Here is a 21430-nt window from a genome sequence, read left to right as displayed (position 1 = left end):
GTAAGTGGTAATAAATCCATTATTATACCTACAGTTTTTATTAGGATTTTTTATTGACAGTTATGCTCTGAAATACTTTGAGCAATATTCAGCTCCTTTTGATGAACCTCAAATAGGTCCAACTAAATCAAAAAGAAGTAGAATAGCACTAGCTGACAATATTTACATTGAAAATTTGGACATTGTAGAAGCTTCCTACTTTTTGTTGAAGAGTGATTCGACATTTTTTAGGCATAAATGGAAATGGAGTGAGTTTGTCAAGAAGTATTCAAAGCATAGTGACTGTAAAACACAATGGTAAGTGTTATTTTATGTATTAAGTTGAAATGAGTTGTTTGCAATTTGTTGTGTGTTCAACTAGTTACTTTCCTGTGTTTTAAATAAAACTTTTTATGTGTATGGTATTTTATTGTGGAAAATGCAAGAAACTACAGTTTATTATGCCTTTTTAGTTATTTTTTTTAATAATATGTTTTTAAAATAGTATGTTTTGTGTCCTGTATAAATTGCTAACTTCCAAAAGAATACTTAGAAAAATTGCAATGCTTTAATGTGTAAAGTGGTTATATGAATTATTTTTTGATTCTTCTGGACATTCAGCCACTTAGGCCTTTATACAAGTCTCCTCTTCAATTAGTAAATGAATGTTTGGAAGACAGTACTGGGGAGAAATCAATAAATTAGCACCATAGATTACACAAAAACTTGCTGCTAGAATTATGGCCTCTAAATTGCCCAATAATGCTTGATTGATATTCATAAAATGATGGTTCAAATGCAGATTCTACTATCTCAAATTATTAGAGACCCACTCTGTAAAACAGTGGCAAGTGCAGTTTTTTTTATCATCTCATTACTCTAATTTAAAACTGCAAAAAGCAGTCATTTTGACACATCATTGACATCACATGACATGACATCATTTTTTGTTAAACTTAAGTGGCTGTAAAGTGTTCTTAATTTTGACCTAGACATAATACTGACATCAGAAAAAATATTCTCATCTCATCATCTCAAAAACCGAAAAAGAAAATGATGTTTTCTAGAAGTAATCTTTTTAAGGCTAAGATTAGGCAACTTTTTCTCCATTTATCCAAATCTGTATGTATCTCTAACCATTTTTGAGATCCCCATAGTCCCTCCTTATCTTTGGACACTGTATAGTCAAATCTACTGGTTTAAAATTTATTGGAATCATACAGGTTGGTTGTTTCATAATATACAGTGTGTCTCATATGGTTTGGTCATCTTTCTAGGTAAATACCCAAATTTTGGTGCAGGTGTGATACTTTGTGAATCATATCTTTTTCTTTTTTAAATCTTTAACTATTAACTCAAAATGGAAAAATTGCAAAGCTCTGTCAGTGTAACAGTATAAAATAATATGGTGCTTTTTATAATAATTATAAGTGTCATTTAGGGAGCTTTGAAGCAAAAATTATTTAGATAATCACACACATTTAATTTTATTTTTTATTTATTTAACAGACTAAATATTATTTTACTAGTAATAATTACCAACTTACTCATTCTTAAATTTTCCCACATAACAAGTATCAAAAACTATATGTTTATTGAACCGGAGAAATCTTTGATCAGCGGTTAACAGTTTCCGAAAAAAATGCACAAAATTGAAGCTAATTTAGTAATTTAGTGAACCTTTTCAGGTTAGCTTGCCAGACAATTGCTATTGTCATGGGACTAAACGAAGCTGCATTAAAATCACTAATATTACAACGTTTATCTGATGAGCTAGATAGAGAGTTAACCATAGAATTTGACCGAAACTGCACTCTAACTAATAACTCACAAGAAACACACTCTTTGGACCAGCATCCGCTTATTCTACAAAAATGTATTGACCTACCTGAAGTAGTCGCGATTTCTGGTATTTACGTTCCTGCTCAAAATGGCCCTAGATCGGATTTGCTAGTAGACGTTCCTTCAACCTATAATAATTTAAGAAAAATAGCTCTTGGTTTGTCTTGCGGCAAAGCGTTGTGCCTTCAAGGAGCCGTTGGTTCTGGCAAAACTGTACTGATTGAGCATATGGCCGCTAAAACGGGTAGAAAGTTGGGCGAATCCTTTGTCAAAGTCCAGTTGGGTGATCAGACTGATAGTAAAATGTTGCTAGGAACGTACCGGTGTTCTGATACTCCCGGTGAATTTATTTGGCAGCCTGGTGTTTTAACGCAGGTATGATGTTATTTATACATTATTAATTATTGTTTATTTAATAAATAATGTTCTCACATGTTGCTTTATAATGCAATCTTAACTTTGTTACTTTTCTCAGTTAATTTTGTTACAATTTTGTCTACTACTTTTTCTAGGCTGTTATGCAAGGTAGCTGGCTGGTATTAGAAGATATTGACTTGGCTAGTATGGACATAGCTTCAGTTATAGCGAGTTTATTGGAAAATAAAGCCCTTACAGTACCAGGATATAGAGACTTAGTTCAAATCTCACCTGGGTTTCAACTATTTATCACTCAAAGGTAAACTTTTTCAGATAGCATTCTACTCATTATCCACGCAAATTAATGGAATATTGCTTATTTTCTAGATTTACAATTACCTCATCTGGCCAACGACAAAAACGCACCTCAAACGCTTTACATTTATTAGAAAAGCAAATGCTCCAAATCACTATTGATCCTTTAACTAGTCCAGAATTAAAACACATTTTACACGTCTTATACCCAAAGTTTGATACAATCGCAGATAGACTAATTGAGGTGTTTGAGATATTTTCCGAACAAAAAAGTGACTTATCGAGAAAACACGGTAGAGTAATATCAACACGTGACTTTTTTAAGTGGTGCGCTAGAGCGGCAATAAATTTTGATGTCAAGAGTCAGGAAAGTGCCCTTAAAGTCCTTCAGAATGCTATTGATGTGTTTTGTTGCTCAATATCTAATTATACAGAAGCTCTTGAGTTGGCCAAAAATATTTGTACCCATTTGGGAATAATTAATAATAAAGCAGAGTACTACTTTGAAAGTTATAAGCCAATGGTGAGGCTTACTACCGACAGACTCATATCAGAGAGAGTGAGTTTGATTAGAGAACATTCGATATATAGCAAACCAGCCAAGTTCTGTTTCACTCAACCTGCCGCCATTTTATTAGAAAGAATCATGTGCTGCATAAAATTAAAAGAACCAATTTTATTAGTAGGTGAAACTGGTACTGGTAAAACGTCAGCAGTACAGTATTTAGCTCAAATTTTGGGAAAGAAACTGATAGTAATCAATATGAATCAGCAGTCCGATTCTGCAGACCTTTTAGGAGGATTCAAACCAGTGGATTTAAAGTTAATCATAGCTCCTCTAAAAAAGGAATTTGAATCGGTTTTCAGAGATTACTTTGATACAGAATCAAACAGAGAGTTTCTAAGTAAAGTGACTTTTGCGTTTAACAAACAAAAATACTTGCACCTGGTATTAATGATGAAAAAAAGCGCATCAGCTGCTTTGACACGTTTAACAAGTTTGGTGAATGACAATGACGATAATGAAAAAAAGGAGAAAGATAAAAAGTTTGTGGAAAGATGGCGAACCGTTAGTGACAAATTGTACAAAGTTGAAGCGCAAATAAAGCACGGAAATGCACTTTACTTTGCGTTTATCGAAGGTAGTCTGGTTAAAGCTGTTCAAGAAGGATCCTGGGTTTTACTGGATGAAATCAATCTGGCCAATGCAGAAACTTTGGAGTGTCTGTCAGGTAAGTGCTTTTATGTTTAGTAACCTTGTTTTGAGTAAGTTTAATTACCTGATGTTTACCTACTAATTTCACATTAATCAATTATTTTAAATAGGTGTATTGATAAGGTTCAATATGCCTTACCAATCATTTTTTTTCTGTACTACGAGCTTGGTTTCCACTTTGTTATGGTACTAGGGGATTTCGGAAATGGTAATAAATACAAACTTGCTGGCTGGTTTGCCTAAAAATAATCCGGGTTAATAATGTTGTGTAATGTATCAGTTTTTACAGTATTTTCAGAATCACTATTATTTTGAAGTAGTAGTCCATTTTCACTCAGTGGAGCTGTACAAATACAAGGGTGGTCTTTGCTTGAGCTTTATTAAAAAAGCAAAAAAAAAAATATTTTTTTTTCTAAACATAAGGTCTGTATTTGTCAATTTCTCTGGACCAACAACAACCTCTTAAGTAAGTCATTGATAATAAAGAAATACGATTGATTTTGAAACATTTCTTGCACTAACTAGAAAACATTATGATAAAATCAAATCTCTTGAAAAAATGTCAAAAGTCCTTGTAAACTAAAAAATATGGATATCAAACCTGGTGATAATACTTTTAGTTTTTACGTATTTTATTTGTAACAATTTTCTGGTATACCACTAAGGCCCAGGTATAAAACCGCAGTTAAAACCCAGTTTAGTTGAACTGCGACTGGCGCAGTGTATTATGCAGAATCTAATTTTTCTATTTATGTTGAAAATAGTCAAATTTATTATTGGTTACTTTATACTAGTTTATACAGGGTGGTCCAGTTTTAAATGTCAATAATTCACCAATCCATAGCCAATTAAAAAATAAGTTAACATTCATTATGTCATTTTCCTGAAAAGTGCTTCCTAAGGAAAATACAGTCCTTCAAATTTCTGTTTAAAAAAATCGTTTTTTTTGTCATAACTGTCAGACCGTTGGAGCAATATTGATCAAATTTGGAACAAACACTTTATTACACGTTATTATGGTCATAGACCCAAAACTAACCCAACCCAACTTAAAAATTGTCTTGAAAACGAAAAATTCACTTAAGAAGTTTAAAAAATATTATTGTAGCCAGTTTTCATAGTTTCCAGACAAACTAAAAGACTTTAGTTTTGAAAATTGAATTAGAAAAGATAAACATTTCAGAAGCTTAAAAATTGTGTTTATAACCAGTTTTCATAAAAATCGAGAGACTTTAATACTAAAAATTGACTTGTAGACATAAAAACTACTTTTTCAAGAATTTGTTACTACAAATTTATACATTTAAACCTTAAAAATTGACTTGAACCCCAAAATGTGACTGAACTAATGAAAAGTGACATCAGAAGCTTAAAATTTGCATTTGAAGTAAGTTTTCATAAGTTGAAGACAAATTTCAATATTTTAGTCTTGAAAATAGTCTTAGATGCAGGACATTGACATTAGATTCATGAAAATTATCTTGAAAACGAACTTTTTGTGCTTTTTACTTTGCTTTTCATTTTCTTCGAATTCTGGACTATTTTTAGTGCTTCAAAACTGCTTTCAGCTTGGAAAATCGAGTTTCAAGACTATCTTCACCAAGTTATTGACATAGCAAACTTAAAAAACAATTTTTACATTCTTCATAGACTTAAAATGGTATTCCAAGCTTGTCACTATTAAATCGACTTCTAGACACCTCAGTGCTAAAAATTCGGGTATTTCTTAATAAACTAGACTGTTTTTAGTGTTTTAAGGCTGTTTTCAGTGCCTCAAATCGAGTTTCAAGACTATCTTTACAAAGTTTTTGACTTATCAGGCCTAAAAGCCAGTTTGTCCACTGACCATAATCTTGAAAATGTTATTTCAAGCTTCTTCACTATTAAATTGACTTCTACACTCATAGGTGCAATAAATTGTAGCATCTCTAAGAAATTCAGACTGTTTTTAGTGCGTTTTAAGACTGAAAAATCGAGTTTAAGACTATTTCCAAAAGTTTCTTCAGTAATAAAAGTAAAAAAATTTGGTACCAAATGCTACAATAATAGTCTTGAGAACTAATTTTTAGAAATAAAATAGTCCGAAAATTTAATTTACTTCTTGACTTGTTGAAAGTTGAAGAAAATTGAGTTGTACACCAATTAAAGTCTTGAAAATATACTTTTGGACTCTCTTTAGTCCTAGTAAGGTCCGTTCTAGCATTAAAAGTCAACTTTAATACTATTTTTAGTAGTAAAAAATGAGTTTCATGCACAATACAATCTTTGTCTTGATTTCCGGACTTTTTTTAGTTCTTGAATGCCAGTTTCAGACACTCAACCAGGATGGCAGTCTGAGAAAGCGAATCATAAGACCATTCCTAATAGTAAAACGCAAGTTTTTAGACTATTCAGTACAAATTTGGACTTTCACAAGTCTTGAATGTTCAGTTTTAAACTATAAAACAATTTTTTAAATTGAAATTTGGAAGACTGTATCTTCCTACGTTTTTCAGAAAAATGACACAATGCAAGTCAACTTATTTTTTGATTAACCATCAAATGGTGAATTATTGACACTTAATACTGGACCACCCTGTATATTACTAAAGTTATTTTTGCTGCTTGCCAAATAATAACCTTAAATCTTCTTTTCAAACTACCTTAAATATCTTATCTAAAATCTTAAATTCTTCCAAATGTCATTATTTTTGCAGGATTATTAGAAGACTCTAAAAGTTCTTTGTGCTTACTCGAGCGAGGTGATAAAGCACCTGTCAAACGTCATCCTAATTTCACACTTTTCGCCTGTATGAACCCAGCAAGCAACATAGGAAAAAAGGACCTTCCAACTGGTCTACGAAACCGTTTCACAGAGTTTTACGTCGACGAACTAACTAACAAAAACGATCTCGTTTTGTTGGTAAACAGTTACCTGGATGCAATGTCTTTAAGGGAGAGCGCAGTTTTAAAAATTGTTGATTTTTATTTACGCATCAGAAAGGAGATGCGGTTGTCGCTTTGTGACGGTATCGGTCATAAACCACATTTTTCGTTACGATCTTTGTGCAGGGCTTTGATGATTGCTGCAAAAAATCCATGTGGCACTTTTAGTAGGAGTCTTTATGAGGCTTTTTGTCTCAGTTTTTTGACTCAGTTGGATTCTGCTTCCTATGCTATTGTTCGAGATTTAATAGAAAGGTATAGTTATTCAGTTTGGGAACAGACACAAGAATAAGCGACTATTTTTCAGTTACTTGTTTACTGGCGAAAAAAAGGTAAAATCTATTTTAAAACAAGGCATTCCCGAACCCAAAGAACCTGGAAGTACCTTCCTTGAATTTGAGGGTTATTGGGTTAAAAAAGGCCACTTAGAACCTCAAACTCCAGATGATTATATCTTGACTAACTCAGTAAGACGAAACTTAAAGGATTTAGCTAGAGTTGTATCTATTGGGAAGTTACCTGTGCTATTACAAGTATTTTTCTTGTTAATATACGCATTGTGGTTGGTATTAAGATAAATAAATTTCAGGGTGACACATCCGTTGGTAAAACAAGTTTAATCACCTATTTGGCTAAATCAAGCGGAAATAAGTGCGTGAGAATCAACAATCACGAACACACCGATCTACAAGAATACATTGGATCTTACGTTGCGGATACAAGTGGCAAACTTGTATTCAGGGAAGGTGTTCTAGTGGAAGCGATGAGAAAAGGCCACTGGATAATATTGGACGAGTTGAATTTGGCTCCCAGCGACGTTTTGGAAGCTCTGAACCGCGTCTTGGACGATAATCGGGAACTTTTCATACCGGAAACGCAGGAAACTGTAAAAGCTGACCTGAATTTTATGCTATTCGCCACGCAAAATCCTCCCGGTGTTTATGGGGGCAGAAAAATGCTGTCGAGAGCTTTCAGGAACCGTTTTGTTGAATTGCATTTTAATGAGATTCCTTCTGATGAACTACAGTTTATTTTACACAAGAGATGTGAAATGCCTGACTCTTATGCAAAGAGAATGATTAGTGTGATGACTGATCTGCAGGTATGTTTTATTAGTTTAGTAGGAAATGTGAATCTTAATAAAAAAATGTAATTTTTCATTTAACTACTGTCTTTAAGTAATTTTTAAATTATTGGTGGTAACTATATGTTTAGTAAAAATGTGTATTTTTCTAAAGTTTACAACATTGAATACAATTTACTAGATAAGACGTAGAGGTTCAGCCGCATTCGCTGGTAAACAAGGTTTCATCACATTGCGAGACTTGTTTAGATGGGGCGAAAGGTACCGATTAGCACGACAAACCTCTAATCTTTACGATTGGAACCAACATCTAGTTGACGAAGGTTACTTGGTTCTAGCTGGAAAAGTGAGAAAGCAGGACGAAAAAGAGGAAATTATTGTTGTTTTGCAAAAACATTGGGGTAGAAAAGTGGAACTAAACAATCTTTTTTCTTGTTAGTCTTGTTTACGTTTTTCACGACACCCACAACTAACCATGTGTATTTTAGTGCATAAAACCACTTCTACTGTAACCAAGCACATTCTAGAAAATATTGAGAAACACAAGTTTCAATATCCAAAAATAGTTTGGACGTTTAATATGCGCAGGTTGGGAGTATTGACGGCAAAAGCTTTAGAGTTTAAAGAACCGGTTTTGCTTGTTGGTGAAACTGGTGGCGGAAAAACTACAGTTTGTCAACTAATTGCTGAAATGAATGGGCAAAGTCTTGTGTCCATCAACTGTCATATGCACACTGAAAGTAGCGATTTTATTGGGGGCTTAAGGCCTGTTAGAGATCATTCTAAAGATGTATGTGCTTATGTTTATTAGCATTGGCATTTACGTATTAAACTTAAACTTGCTTTTAGTCCAAATCTTTATTTGAGTGGGTGGATGGCCCATTGTTGCACGCCATGTCTAAAGGCAATGTTTTTCTAGCTGATGAGATATCTTTAGCAGATGATAGTGTCTTGGAACGATTGAACTCTCTTTTAGAGCCTGAAAGAACGTTATTGCTGGCTGAAAAGGGTATTGATTTGAACAATCCAAACAATTCTGAAACTATCGTGGCCCATCCTCACTTTATGTTTATTGGAACTATGAACCCTGGAGGGGATTTCGGGAAAAAAGAGTTGTCTCCCGCATTACGAAATCGTTTCACTGAGATTTGGTGTGAATCATGCACAGAGAGTGACGATTTGGTTTCAATTATGAACAGAAATTTAACCTTACCTAATGACACTTTATACAATTTTGGACAGAAAATGATGGAATTTATTGAATGGTTTAGAAGCACGGAAATTGGAAAACGGTTTGATGTGAACCTTTTTGCTTTACGTATTATTTAATTTGTCCTGTGTTTTTAGGTATACAATAAGCATCAGAGATATTTTAACTTGGGTTCAATTTATGAATGAAGTCGCATCGGATGATTCTAAAACAATTGCTGCTTACATTTATGGAGCTCAGTTAGTATTTTTGGATAGTTTGGGGTCAGGAGTTAGTAGCACTGAAAAGTAAACTTTACTACTTACAAATTATTTGTAACCTTACAACCTATTAATTTCTAGTATGACATCTTTAACTAAATTTAAAGGCGAATGCCAAAAGTTTTTGAACAAACAAATGGACAATCAATTTAACGGCACTGCACCCAATTTGGGCAACATTATTCGTACCGACTCACATTTTGGTGTGGAACCTTTTTCAATACAACTGGGAGCAGAAAAATCGTCGCGCGATGAGCTTTCGTTTAATGCTCCTACCACAATTTGCAACACATTCAATATACTAAAGGGAATGCAACTACATAAAGCTATTTTGTTGGAAGGAAGTCCGGGAGTGGGAAAAACTAGCCTTGTGATTGCCCTTGCCAAAGTTTCAAGACACAAGATATTCCGGGTGAATCTTTCAGATCAAACGGTAAGTTAAAAATATCGAACAAATTTCAAAAGTAGACAGAAAGTAGGTGCACCGGTAGAGGAATAGAAATTCTGGTTAATCCTAATTTATGCATTTTTTACGGTAGATTTAACATTTCCTTTGACTGTTTGTATAGATATATCATCTGTCAAAGTCAGCCTGATTCAAAATTCAAAAATTTAAAATATATTGTGACTCCGTCAGTGGTCAGTATTTTTTCTTTTCTGATAATATTTCAGTGTTTGGACAGTGACAAAGGCTGTTATAAGCAATATCATTTTAAAGAAAAACCGAACAGAGACTACAAGCCAATTCTCCAACATTTAATGAATCATTAATATTTATTTCTTTATTTAAGGTCATGCTTGCATTACTCACATCCGTGTTATTAACAGTTTCAATTAAACTACCATCTTCTTCCAAAGTATCTAATAAATAATTTTTTGGTGGATTTATAGATGCTATGCAACCTAAGACTTGATTAGTTTAAAATACTTCTAATTTTAATGCTCCTTCTCCATTGCATTTCTGTTTCTTTTTATTGGCTTTGTTTTCAAAAGATTTTTGAAATTTATTGACAATCAATCTTCTGCCTTTAAATTTCTCTCCTTATTTAACTCGGTTTCAATAGTATGCCATAGTTGTTTTTTGCATTTTGGAGAGTTTAATTGCAGCTCTCCAGTTTGCTCATGAGCTTCTGCAGTTAACTCACAGTCTGTATTTTTTGACTTCTGATGATGTCTTTTGTTGGTTTGGGTGATTTAATAAAGTATTTTCTATGTAGCCTATTTCATTTGCTGAAACCACACATCAACTTATACTTTCTCTTTGCGGGACAATATTATTTCCTTAAAAATCCATTTTGATCAAACACTGGTCTCCAAGCCTCCATTTGGTTAGGAACCAGAATTATTGATTATTTTAATTTAAATGTTGAAACTGAATTTAATACGGATACAATACGAATCATTAATCAGCCATTTGTGTCCACTACTGAAGTAGGCCCTCTCCACTCTCCTCCATTCCGTTCTACTTTGAGCCGCGTTTATCCAGTTAAGTCTAAAGTTAATTAGGTAAAAAAATGCTTTGACAAAAGGCTTGTTATTTCGCACATAATGTGAAAAAAAATTAATATAATATGACATCTACACTCCAATTTGACTTTTGTCTTATCTGCCAATTATGAACAATGAGAACCAAGAGAGTCTTTTTCTCTCGCATTTTTCGCACTTTCATAAACTTAAAATATAGGCTGCATATTTTTATTATGCGTATGTGCAGGAACAACACCGGTTATTTAATAACAAGTCGAATTAATTACTTAATATCTTAGGATATTTCGGATCTATTTGGTGCTGATCTTCCCGTTGAAGGAGGCACTGGTGGACAGTTTTCATGGAGGGATGGCCCATTACTACAAGCGTTAAAGGAGGGCAGTTGGATATTACTTGACGAATTAAATCTAGCTTCGCAATCGGTTTTAGAAGGGTTGAACGCTTGCTTAGATCATAGAGGCGAAATTTTTATACCGGAACTAGGAAAAACTTTCATAGTCCAGCCGGGTACGTTTTGATTTAACTTTACAATTGGGCCACTAAAATTGCAATTGATTGATGTAGGTACCAGATTCTTTGCTTGTCAAAATCCTACAAAACAAGGTGGTTCCAGAAGGGGACTTCCAAAGTCGTTTCTCAACAGATTTATTCAAGTTTATGTGAGTCCATTTACTCCAGAAGATATGAGGGTGATTCTAACAAATCAGTTCCCAATCTTACCTACAGAAATGATTAGTAAAATGATTGGTTTTAACTACAAGTTGGCGCTATCGTTAGATCAGCATGCTATAGGAAATAAGGGAGCACCTTGGGAATGCAATTTACGAGATCTGACCCGTTGGTGTCAGGCCACAATTTTCCATTACGAAAACAACCAATCACCAGATAAAGTGCTAAGTCCTGAATACACAGCCGAACTGATTTATGTCAGTAGAATGCGCACTATCTCAGACAGGCAGAAAGTTGAAGAAATATTTAATGATATAATGGGTTGCACTTTGAAAGGAACAAAACCAGTCAGTTATATTGCTACAGATGAAGTATATTTTGGAGAGGCACGCTTGAAAAGAGCACAAGACCAGCTTAACGATCATGTGCTAAATCAGGGACATGACCATTTGCTGCTAAGGGCTCAATCCAATGTTTTGAGAAGCTTGACTTACTGCGTCAATCAGAATTGGATGGCTATTTTGGTAAGTACATGTTCGTATTTATTTTCAAATGCACCGTGTTGTTTTAGTCAAAATTATATTAAAGTCGCGCAGTTATTGTTAGAACACCCTGTACAATATAATCTAAGTTTGTGTGTGATGTGATGGTTCGTTAACAGAATTTGAGAAAAAAACTTTTGCGGTAATGTGGCTATTCCATCATATAAAGAGCAATTTCCCGTTAAAAACTTTGCTGCCGAACCTTCAAACTTTAATAAAACTATTAAAAGTGTATACAATTTTTTTCTTCTCGTTTTAGGTTGGAAACTCGGGCGTCGGCAAAAGCAGCGTGGTTAAAACTTTGGCTAATCTGGCTGGAAAAACTTTGAAAACTTTACCGGTGACTTCGGCTATGGATACGACGGATATCCTGGGCGGTTTTGAACAGGTAAGTGGATTAGTATGAAATAACCATGAATTTCAATTATCGTGCTTCAGTAGGTTATTGCAAATGGTACAATTTCGGCGCGTTTATAGTTTGTAGGAAATAATCGAGTTGTTTACGTTAGAAATTGTCTTCAGTTTTTGGTATGGCAAAAAATACGAAATTATACTTTTCAGTTCTTTATTAATGTCATTTTAGCATCATTCAACATTTTAAATAATTTCTCTAGCTCATTCATTAAGAGCTCTACATTTTTTTACAGTCGTATGTTCCCAAAATAGCTTGTCTTATTTGAGATATGTGAGGTAATATTTTAATTTCAACTTTTCATATTATTTTTCCTAACATTTCCGTCTTGGTAACGTACGTTCAACTTAATGCAAACCTGCCCGCTTCAAGTAGGAATCTTTAAAATTGACCAGGCTTGGACAGTATAGAATGGAACTTTTTACACACTTTTGGCTTTATACATTATGTACAGTTTTAATTTTGTTTTGGAATGGGACGTTTTATTGAAAAACATGTTCTTTTAGGCACAAAGTCATTGAGGAAAGTAAGTAAAATTCAAATAAAAAACTTAATCTCATCTCTAAATTTAGTGTTAGTAGTAGTCACTTTCTTAGAATAAGGAATAGAATAATTAGCAGTCTGATGAACGTGTGATATCCCTTAGATACCAAACATTCAGATAAATTTTGAAAGTAAACGTTCAATATAAAAATATCGAACTTTTGGCAAGTGAAGTGTTAAACAATTCGTTATATACAGGGTGTTTCAGGTTTTATGATCAGGACTTCAGGCAGGGTTAGAAAAGCACATTTAAGGTGATTTGTGTTTACTCCTATAAACATTTGTTGGCAAAGTCTTTGTGTTCAATATAATAAAGTTTTTAAAAAAATATTGTTTTTATTTCGTTATTATTCTTGTGACTTTATGAGAGTATTCCGTGTATCAATTTTGGTTTGAGAATATTTGAGAGTTTGCAAATAAAAAAATAAAAAATTAATTTTTAGCTTTATCACCCTGTATATTGTAAACGAAGCCTTTGCAGCCGTATGTTTATAGGAGTAACCCACCTTAAAATGTGCTTTTCTTAAGTCCTGATCATAAAACCTGAAACACCTTGTATATTGTAGGTTGTCTTAGTTGTAAATTGACAAAATTTAATGGCGAGTAATTCAATAAGGCGTGGTTTTCAAAATACAGAGTGTCAAACTTCCAAAAAATAATGAGGAAATTTTGTTTAGCAAAAATTATACTTTTATTTTTGACAAGTCGGTAGTACCACAGACATAACCTCTGTTCAGTGACTTTTGACTGTTGTTGACAATCAATCCATATCATATTTAATCACCGACATACGTTTTTTAACAATCAGAAGTCACTTAACAGACTATAATAAGTTTTTGTTTGATCTGCTATGAAAATGTCTGTATCGTAGTACTGGCATTGTGGTTAGTTGATATTCGCATTGAGTATTAAAGAATACCCTGAATATGATAAAAAATATTTTCAAAACATTTAAGCGTTTTTTACGTATAAAAACAATTTTAGATTAAAAATAACTATTGAGAATGTGTTTGTTTCTTCAAATTTCACAAAATGAATCTATCAAATTCACATTTGTTTATGTGCTTATTTATATTTGATCACAGAACTCTTATCAAAGTAGTTAAATCTGTTAGGGTAATTCAACTAGTTATTCATAGATTATTTAAAATTATTAACTAATGATATATTTCTCTTAGCAAATGTAACGTTGTTTAAGTCAATTCCGTCTCTTATTTATACTTATATTTACATTATATTGTTTCATAAGTTGATTTCCACCTTAATGAGCTTACATTTTATTATACAACATTAAAGTTAGTTTTAATAGGTTTGCTTTCAAAATATGTTTGCAGTCAACTTTGACTTAAAAATGAGTTCATTCCATTCAATACCAAAATGGCAATTCGGATACAAAATAGTTTCTTTAACGTTCCAGTTTACGAACAAACTAATCACACTTTATCAGTCACTAGATCATTCGGAACTTTGTTTAACTCGCTGCATTTCCAACTATTTCCTCCAAGCATTTATATTTTAGTAGTGCAATTCCAGTCGGTTTTGTTATCTTTTTTGAACGCTTCTGTGGGCGAACGGTCCAAATCGGGACTGCAGAAACGAGGTATTTCAATGCCTCCATTCAGGGGATCCAAAGGCAGCGTCGGGTCCGTTGAGCTGTCCGGTGACCATAAACTCAAATCGGTGTTTCCCTGAAATAATTTCTTAATGTAATGTTAACATTTTATTATTATGTTATATTTGGAAAACATTGTAATTTAAGACGTTACAGAAAATTAGTTTCTTTCAAGCTTTGTCTATTTAATTAATAGTTGAGGATACGTTTAGTTACTGAAGAAAAGAGTAGAGTTCAGGATATATTGTCCTCGTATACCTAAGAACTGCAAATTTTCTAGTTGTGTACCTATAATGTTAATACACTCTGAATTAATAACATGCACACATACGCAGTTTACAATTTTACTACAAAAACTGATGGCATTATGTATAGGTATCTTGTGCTATATTAGTATTATCTGAACATTACAAACGGTTTAAATATAAAATTTCCGTATTATAACAACGTTCTGGAACTACACAGATTATTTCCAAAATGTAATAAAAGCTTCTCTAAATTCTTCATCTAATTTCAAGGGAAACATCCGCTTAACTGGAAACACGGCAAATAACTTAAGTGTAAAAGCTTTTAAATGAAGTGAAAGTACAAGACCAAGGTATCTAAAACGCCCACACCATCTCAGCGTAAAACAGCAAGGCCCACATAGCTGAAATTTTCATATTGTCATAAAGGTAAATGGGTTCGTAAAGGATAGGAATTTCAGTCACGTTTGTTATGTGGAGCGTTTCCCTTTCGGAAATTATAAGACTCGCTAAAAAACCCATAAATTATTCACAGCAGGATATAAATAATAATGATTAAATTATTTTTTGTGTTATAATTGACTGTTTGTTTTTCAGAATAATTATAAATTTGGTAACCTTGTGAAGCTTACACTCATTCAAACAAATCATGTTTTCTCTACACGGACACAATTATATTTGTATAGAAATATCAGCATATTTGATAAATAAATGGATTTTCTCATATCCAATTTTGCCTGGAACAGTTAGAGCAGGGTTAGAGTTAGTTATGCATCGGGAATTTCCTCACTCTAGGAAGTTCATATAAAAGGATATAGATGCTAAGTGAGCTGGAAAGTATTCATACAAATTGCATTGCTTAACTTTATCGAAAAAGGGAATTTCCTACATATAACGGAATATCGAAGTAAACTAGGTACATTGTTGCCATAGTGTACAAAAAGAGAAAATATTTAACTGCTGAAAATACGTCCTTTGGCACCAACGCCAAATCAATTAGTAAACCTTAAAAATTGTGACGGATCCTAATTTAGTTGGTTGGCTAAGTTAGTTGGTTGGCCTAAAATAAAAATATTTTAGTACAAAAAGAACAGATATTTTTTTTAAAGTAAGAAATATTTTTATTAGTATTAAAAATTAATTTGGTTAAAAGTTACATTGGCAGATTAGTGCAATAAATTTAGAATTTACAAATATGGGTTTACTTCCATATGTAATACTAAAAATTGATTTTAAAAGATAATATTTTAAATTATTTGTGTTTTAATTGTAGTTGCTTTTTTAACTTTATTAGAGCGAAAAGTATTGGGCTATATTCATATAGTTCATCAGCATGGTTGTAATAGAAGAGCCGTATTATTACACACAGACGTAACGACAATACTACACATGCATCGCGTATGTTACACCACTTACATATAATATTTAATTACCATTGCACTGTCGGGATGGGCGGGCATGGGCGGCTTGAGGCAAGCAATTTCCGGCACGGTCGTACGTCTGGGTGGATCGGGCGGCGTAGGTACGGGCGGCGGACCTAGCCAAATCGGAATCCACCCGCAACATGCCTCCAATGCTGCTTTTCTTAGACCTCTGTGCAAAACTAGGAATAAAGTGGGGTTTACTATCGCGTGTAGATAGGATATGTGGAGGGTTATCTGAAAGAATAAATTTATGAGGAAAATTCAATCATTTATTTTATGCATGTCAGAGTGATAAATGGAAAGTGGCTCCTTGTTCTCTAAAAATGGCATAAATTCTGGAATGAATGCTTTGTCCACATCAGTGACTTTCAACACGTTTACGCAAAGTGACAATGAATTATGATTAGTCCCTGATAATTGTAATAAAGCTTAATCTTTTTGGACTTATTTCGCTACGAATTAATATCAGTGTCAGTCACTTTGGTGCAAAACACATTAAATAAGTTCTTTGAAAAGATGAGGAAAATATGAAAAATTGTCGTATTAAATATTCTAAATTAAATTCCTTAAAAACTCGTTAGAAATTTGCCAGAATAAACATAATGCAACCTAATGTTTTTTTTTTTTTTTTCAGGTAAGTCCTTTCAGTTAATCAAAATATTCTTGACAATTGGTGAGTACGAATTAATATTGATTGGTCTTTAATGAAATCAAACCACATTTCTTAATATTTTTTGCATATTGAATGAATGATAATAAGCTGGATTTTTCTCTTTTTACATCCCCATTTTATTCCAGTATTAATTCACTCTTTTTCTAACTGATCCATTGTATGTACGATAGATTTAGTTAAAAGCTATTTGACATACTCTGGGCCATAAAAATATCCTTCAAAACTGTTCTGCTGCAGTAAACATATCAGAAATCCCACGATGGTGGTGAAACCCTATACATTTTACCACAAACGGCACTTAAACTGATATTGCCTTGTGTTTACAGTAATTTAAACCATAGTTTAGTTTCTTGGGGGTTTGGGTGTCGCGGATTATGTTACCGAATTATATTTAGAATTTAATAGATTTTGCTTACTTTGTGTCATTATATTTAGGAATTCAGTTACATACAGCTCCTATTTAAATTATCTTTTGTGATAGATGTAACGATGATTAAAAAAACATTATAAAGGGCTTACATTCCAATTTTTTAGTTCAGAATATAATTACTTTGGCCTGTTTGATATTATTAGTATAGTTCAACAATAAGCGACCCAATAAATTAATGGTTATTATGACACGCGGTCAAAACGAACATTTCTCGGAAATTGACGAATTTGGTAACAAGCTTGTTGTGCTTACCTCGTGCCCCAAAGGGTTGCTCCCGACAATAGGGTGATTAATAAGGGTAACAATGAATAACGGTCCCCAAAACAGAACGTAGGCAGCTGTAATGATCAAGAACATTTTGACTCTCTGAACGCCATCTCGTTCCATTTTTCGAAGATATTCTCGCATTCTTCTTTGTTCCTCCACTGCGCCGTTGGTTATCTGAAAAATTAATTTGGATTTTTCTGTTATATCTGGAAAAATCCTTAATCCGGGTGAGTAATTAGTAAAATAGTATAACAACGGCTACCAAAAGTTTAGTGTAAAGTTAAAAGAGTGACTAATTGAGTTGATCAATTTCTGAAGTTTCAGAAAGTTTGAATAGTAAAAGTTACCATGTGACTACGAACAGGTTTATTGATCATATTAGTCGCTGAAAACTATCGTAACTTAGGCAATTAATTGGGCTTAATTTCATTAAGGCTTATTTGATTTTAACGGTTATTGTAACCCATAATAATATTAAAGGTGTGTAGGACAAAATAGAGTTCTCGACAACTGTACTAAAGTCCGTCCACGATAAAATAGTTTCTGCTTTGGTTGTACTTTGATGGGTTTCAGTTTTTTCAGCTGTAAGGATCTAAATCATCTTCCAAAATTATTGCAAGAATATTCTTTTATGGGTATTTTTATACCCATCGCTTTGGTATTATAGGTTTGGCAAAAAAGGGAAAGTTTTCCTGATAAGCGTAATGGAAATTAACAGCCTGGAATGTAACCCCACAAGATGGGTGAAATAGAGCGGACAAAAATTTGTTGCAACCAAAAAAATTGCTAGTAACCGAATAACATTGAGATTTTCGACAAATAAAGTGAAAACCAATCTTGTTACTGAAGATTGCCTCTTTTACTCTTTAAACGTTAAACAGAATGATTTTTGAGATAACTGACAATGCGAATTTTTACTGGTAATTTGATTGGGGTTGTATGTAAGTAATTAGTTCTTGGTAACTAATCTGTGGTGTTGTCTTTTACATAATGATATACACGTAACTCGAATTTCACGTGTTTACAGTTATTGTCCCATGTCTAAGACCGTTGCCAAGTGTATTTGAAACAGAACAATTAAATGTCGTATGCATTAAGAGCCGCAGGGCTTAACAATGTTCTGGTGATGATCATATTTGCCTCCATAATCTAGGTCAAAAGGGTTAAATCGAAAAATTATTGCATTACTTTAATATCGTTTAGTGTAGATAAATGCGGTTGTAAAACGTTAATGATGTTTCGAAACTACTTACCAATATATCCTTTGGTGTTCAAATTCCAATTTTTTCAACCGTTATCAAAGACACTGCGGTCGTAAAATACGTAAAGCAGCAAAACGTCTTTGGAAACTTTCTACGTTATTACGATTTTTATATGCTTTCATGAACGGCAAGAATGGGATATGGTACTTTATATACACTCGGTATAGGTTTATTGCGTTTTTTCCCATTAAAAGTGCTTTTGATTGATTCGATACTCTCATCTCGAATTTTCGCGCAGTGCATACAGGGATTTACCAAACAAAAGAGAAATCGCTTTGTTGAACTGATGACTACCTTATCACCTAAATGCAAGCATTGCATTCTAACGTGTTTGGTAAAATAGTTGATAATTAACATATTTTTTGGTGGTAAAACTACCAGAATAACTTATTTCTTGTTTTTACTAAACAAAGTTTTACTGAAAATAACATTTCTCTAGCATTCCAATACAATCAATGCTCCATCGAAGCGATCCAAAAATGCGGGACGTATTTCAAATTGTTTTGCCATGCTATAATACGATTTATTAACTCAGCCACATTTCCTGTTAGAGTACAATAAAACAATTGCTTTAGATGTAACCGGAGATAAAAATCGATAGGATTTTGGTCTGGTAAACGCGAGGGCGAATGTTAGTCATTTTGAACTGAATTTTCTGATTCTAAATTCAGTTCATTGTATTAAAATGTAGGTAAAGTACAACCTAAGGTAAATGACGGATACGTCATCATTCTGCAACACTGGCTCGTTAATTATCATTTCAAAAATATACATGAGCTGTCAACTATCAACGTGCAACCTGATGTAGAATGGAAGATATTTAGTTTTTATGAAAGAGTATGTTATGATGGCACGATGACGTAACTGCCAATTACAGTATGTGATTCTATGTATAACCAATTTACTTCTTTGATATAAACTAAAAAAAGTCTTACAATGAACTTTGTATTAGTTATAAATTCCAAGACGTACGTAATTTAATGCGCGGCCTTGATTTTCTGTATTTTCCAGAAGGAAACAATATATTTGGTAAGAGGATACAGTATTTCCATGGATTTCGTTGATGTACTCGTAGTTGCCCCGGTGAATTTCTGTTCGCTTGATATAATATTACATTAAATCATTCCCTGAGCGACTTAAGGAAATAGGAGTGATTAATTCTGCTTCCCGTTGGAATCCTTACTAATTTGATCTGAATCCATTTGCAGTACAAAATGATTTAATCCTTGAAAATGTAATTGAGATTCGTTAACAATGGGTTTCTAAGCGTATTGTTCAATTGTTTTATATTGCATTTTCTTAAAATAACAATTCACTGCTATTAATTACATTCATTTTGATGAAATTATTAAATTACCAACTGTAATTTAAAAAATTGGAATCATCTTAGCATTGATAAGTTCGAAAATATCAGAAACTTAAGTAAGACTATTTTTAGTGAAAATGGTAAACGTCAGTTCTGAAAAGTGTTTCTTACGTATAAGTTACAAAACTCTCGTCCTTCATCAATCTGAATTTTCTTTAAATATTTTAGTACTTATTGTTAAATTTTCGAATAAATCAGTATTCATACTAAATATTACACATTAATTTAAACCTTTTCCAGAAGATTTAATGCACAAGGTAACCAAGAATAAGAGCTTGCCTTTTGTTTAATGTCTTTCGCAGACAAAGTGAAATATTTCAGCTAATTAGCTTTTAATGTCACCTCTGGGATAAGGCTATTGACCATTAAAAATAATTTTATTAAGCAACTTATCTCAATTGCTTTCTCGAAGTAAAACGTTTTGTTTTCAAAGGCTGCCACAATGAAAACTTAGGGCTTAGCAATGGCGAAACGACACATTTTACCCTTATTTACAGTTTTTTTAATTGATCCTATCAGACACTTTTCAAAGATTCAATTTTCTCGTTTCATTCCTTAACCAACAATGTAATGGAAAACTTAATTTGTGTAGTCTTCCAGTTTCTCAAAAGTCGTGGGCGTAGGAAATTAAGTGAATTGAATTACTACTGCGCCGTTTTTGTTATTTTAAATTTACGGTGGTAATTCATAACTGAAAAACCATTTCGGAAATTGATTTATTGTTGTGATTTTTTTTTTAAATTGAACTATTTGAATTTAAAGCATCTGTAGTAGGTTTATTGTAACCTCACAATAATTATCATTATTGACTGGTCGTAAAAATGTCAGACATCTGTTTTTCTTTTTCTTATTGTTTCGACAATAAATCGTTTGAAGGGTGTTTTGAAAGCCATTTGTCTCACACTTTTAGGAAATATATTGGATTATTCGCGTAAACAGATAAATATTTAGTAGTCTTGTATTGATATTTTAGTTTTTAGTAGGTAATTGTTAAATGCGCTAAAAGTGATTGTACAGAGTGTCCCATTATAAATCACCAGAAGAACATTGTACTTTGTATTTTGTTTTACTGATTTTATTGTGAAATTTAAATTATTTCAGTTGGTGGAATTGTCTAAGAAACTCAGTCCCAAAAAATACTGATAATAATTGCTACCTTGAAATCGGTTAGGAGTACATTTAGCACAAGTTGCTGTTTGCTAAATCTTCTCTAGGACTCATCTGTATTTAAAATAAAATTTGAACTTTGACGATTCAAACTCTCTAACTTTTTGATTTTGCTATGTTGTCAGACACTGTTTTAATAATC

The 21430-nt window shown here is 32.9% G+C and overlaps 2 protein-coding genes across 3 annotated transcripts in view; one reads left to right on the top strand and one right to left on the bottom strand.

Moving 5' to 3' along the window:
* The window catches only part of LOC145733675 (midasin), an 82226-nt gene that overhangs the window by 529 nt on the left and 60267 nt on the right, over positions 1 to 21430 (top strand). Inside the window, exons 3-17 of the mRNA XM_081986606.1 lie at positions 61 to 297; positions 1668 to 2196; positions 2334 to 2497; positions 2566 to 3725; positions 6406 to 6889; positions 6942 to 7167; positions 7224 to 7736; positions 7900 to 8152; positions 8207 to 8508; positions 8568 to 9010; positions 9066 to 9215; positions 9270 to 9621; positions 10955 to 11183; positions 11241 to 11869; positions 12147 to 12275. Of these exons, the coding sequence (XP_081842732.1) occupies positions 61 to 297; positions 1668 to 2196; positions 2334 to 2497; positions 2566 to 3725; positions 6406 to 6889; positions 6942 to 7167; positions 7224 to 7736; positions 7900 to 8152; positions 8207 to 8508; positions 8568 to 9010; positions 9066 to 9215; positions 9270 to 9621; positions 10955 to 11183; positions 11241 to 11869; positions 12147 to 12275 (5800 nt within the window). The remainder of the gene's footprint in view (positions 1 to 60; positions 298 to 1667; positions 2197 to 2333; positions 2498 to 2565; positions 3726 to 6405; positions 6890 to 6941; positions 7168 to 7223; positions 7737 to 7899; positions 8153 to 8206; positions 8509 to 8567; positions 9011 to 9065; positions 9216 to 9269; positions 9622 to 10954; positions 11184 to 11240; positions 11870 to 12146; positions 12276 to 21430) is intronic.
* Positions 12931 to 21430, bottom strand: part of LOC145733683 (uncharacterized) — a 44663-nt gene continuing 36163 nt past the window's right edge. The window contains exons 7-9 of one of the 2 annotated variants that reach the window (XM_081986619.1): positions 17479 to 17667; positions 16133 to 16357; positions 12931 to 14530 (exon numbers count right to left, since the gene is read on the bottom strand). In XM_081986619.1, the coding sequence (XP_081842745.1) occupies positions 14351 to 14530; positions 16133 to 16357; positions 17479 to 17667 (594 nt within the window). In that variant the 3' untranslated portion in view covers positions 12931 to 14350. Of the gene's footprint in view, positions 14531 to 16115; positions 16358 to 17478; positions 17668 to 21430 lie in introns of both variants that reach the window. The other variant, XM_081986620.1, reaches the window with a different exon arrangement.

The sequence above is a fragment of the Ips typographus genome, linkage group LG9 (assembly GCF_016097725.1).
Source record: "Ips typographus isolate SLU linkage group LG9, UJ_Ityp_2.0, whole genome shotgun sequence".
NCBI lineage: Eukaryota > Metazoa > Arthropoda > Insecta > Coleoptera > Curculionidae > Ips > Ips typographus.
The sequence above is the reverse complement of the archived record's forward strand: the minus strand, read 5'-3'. Positions and strand labels throughout refer to the sequence as shown.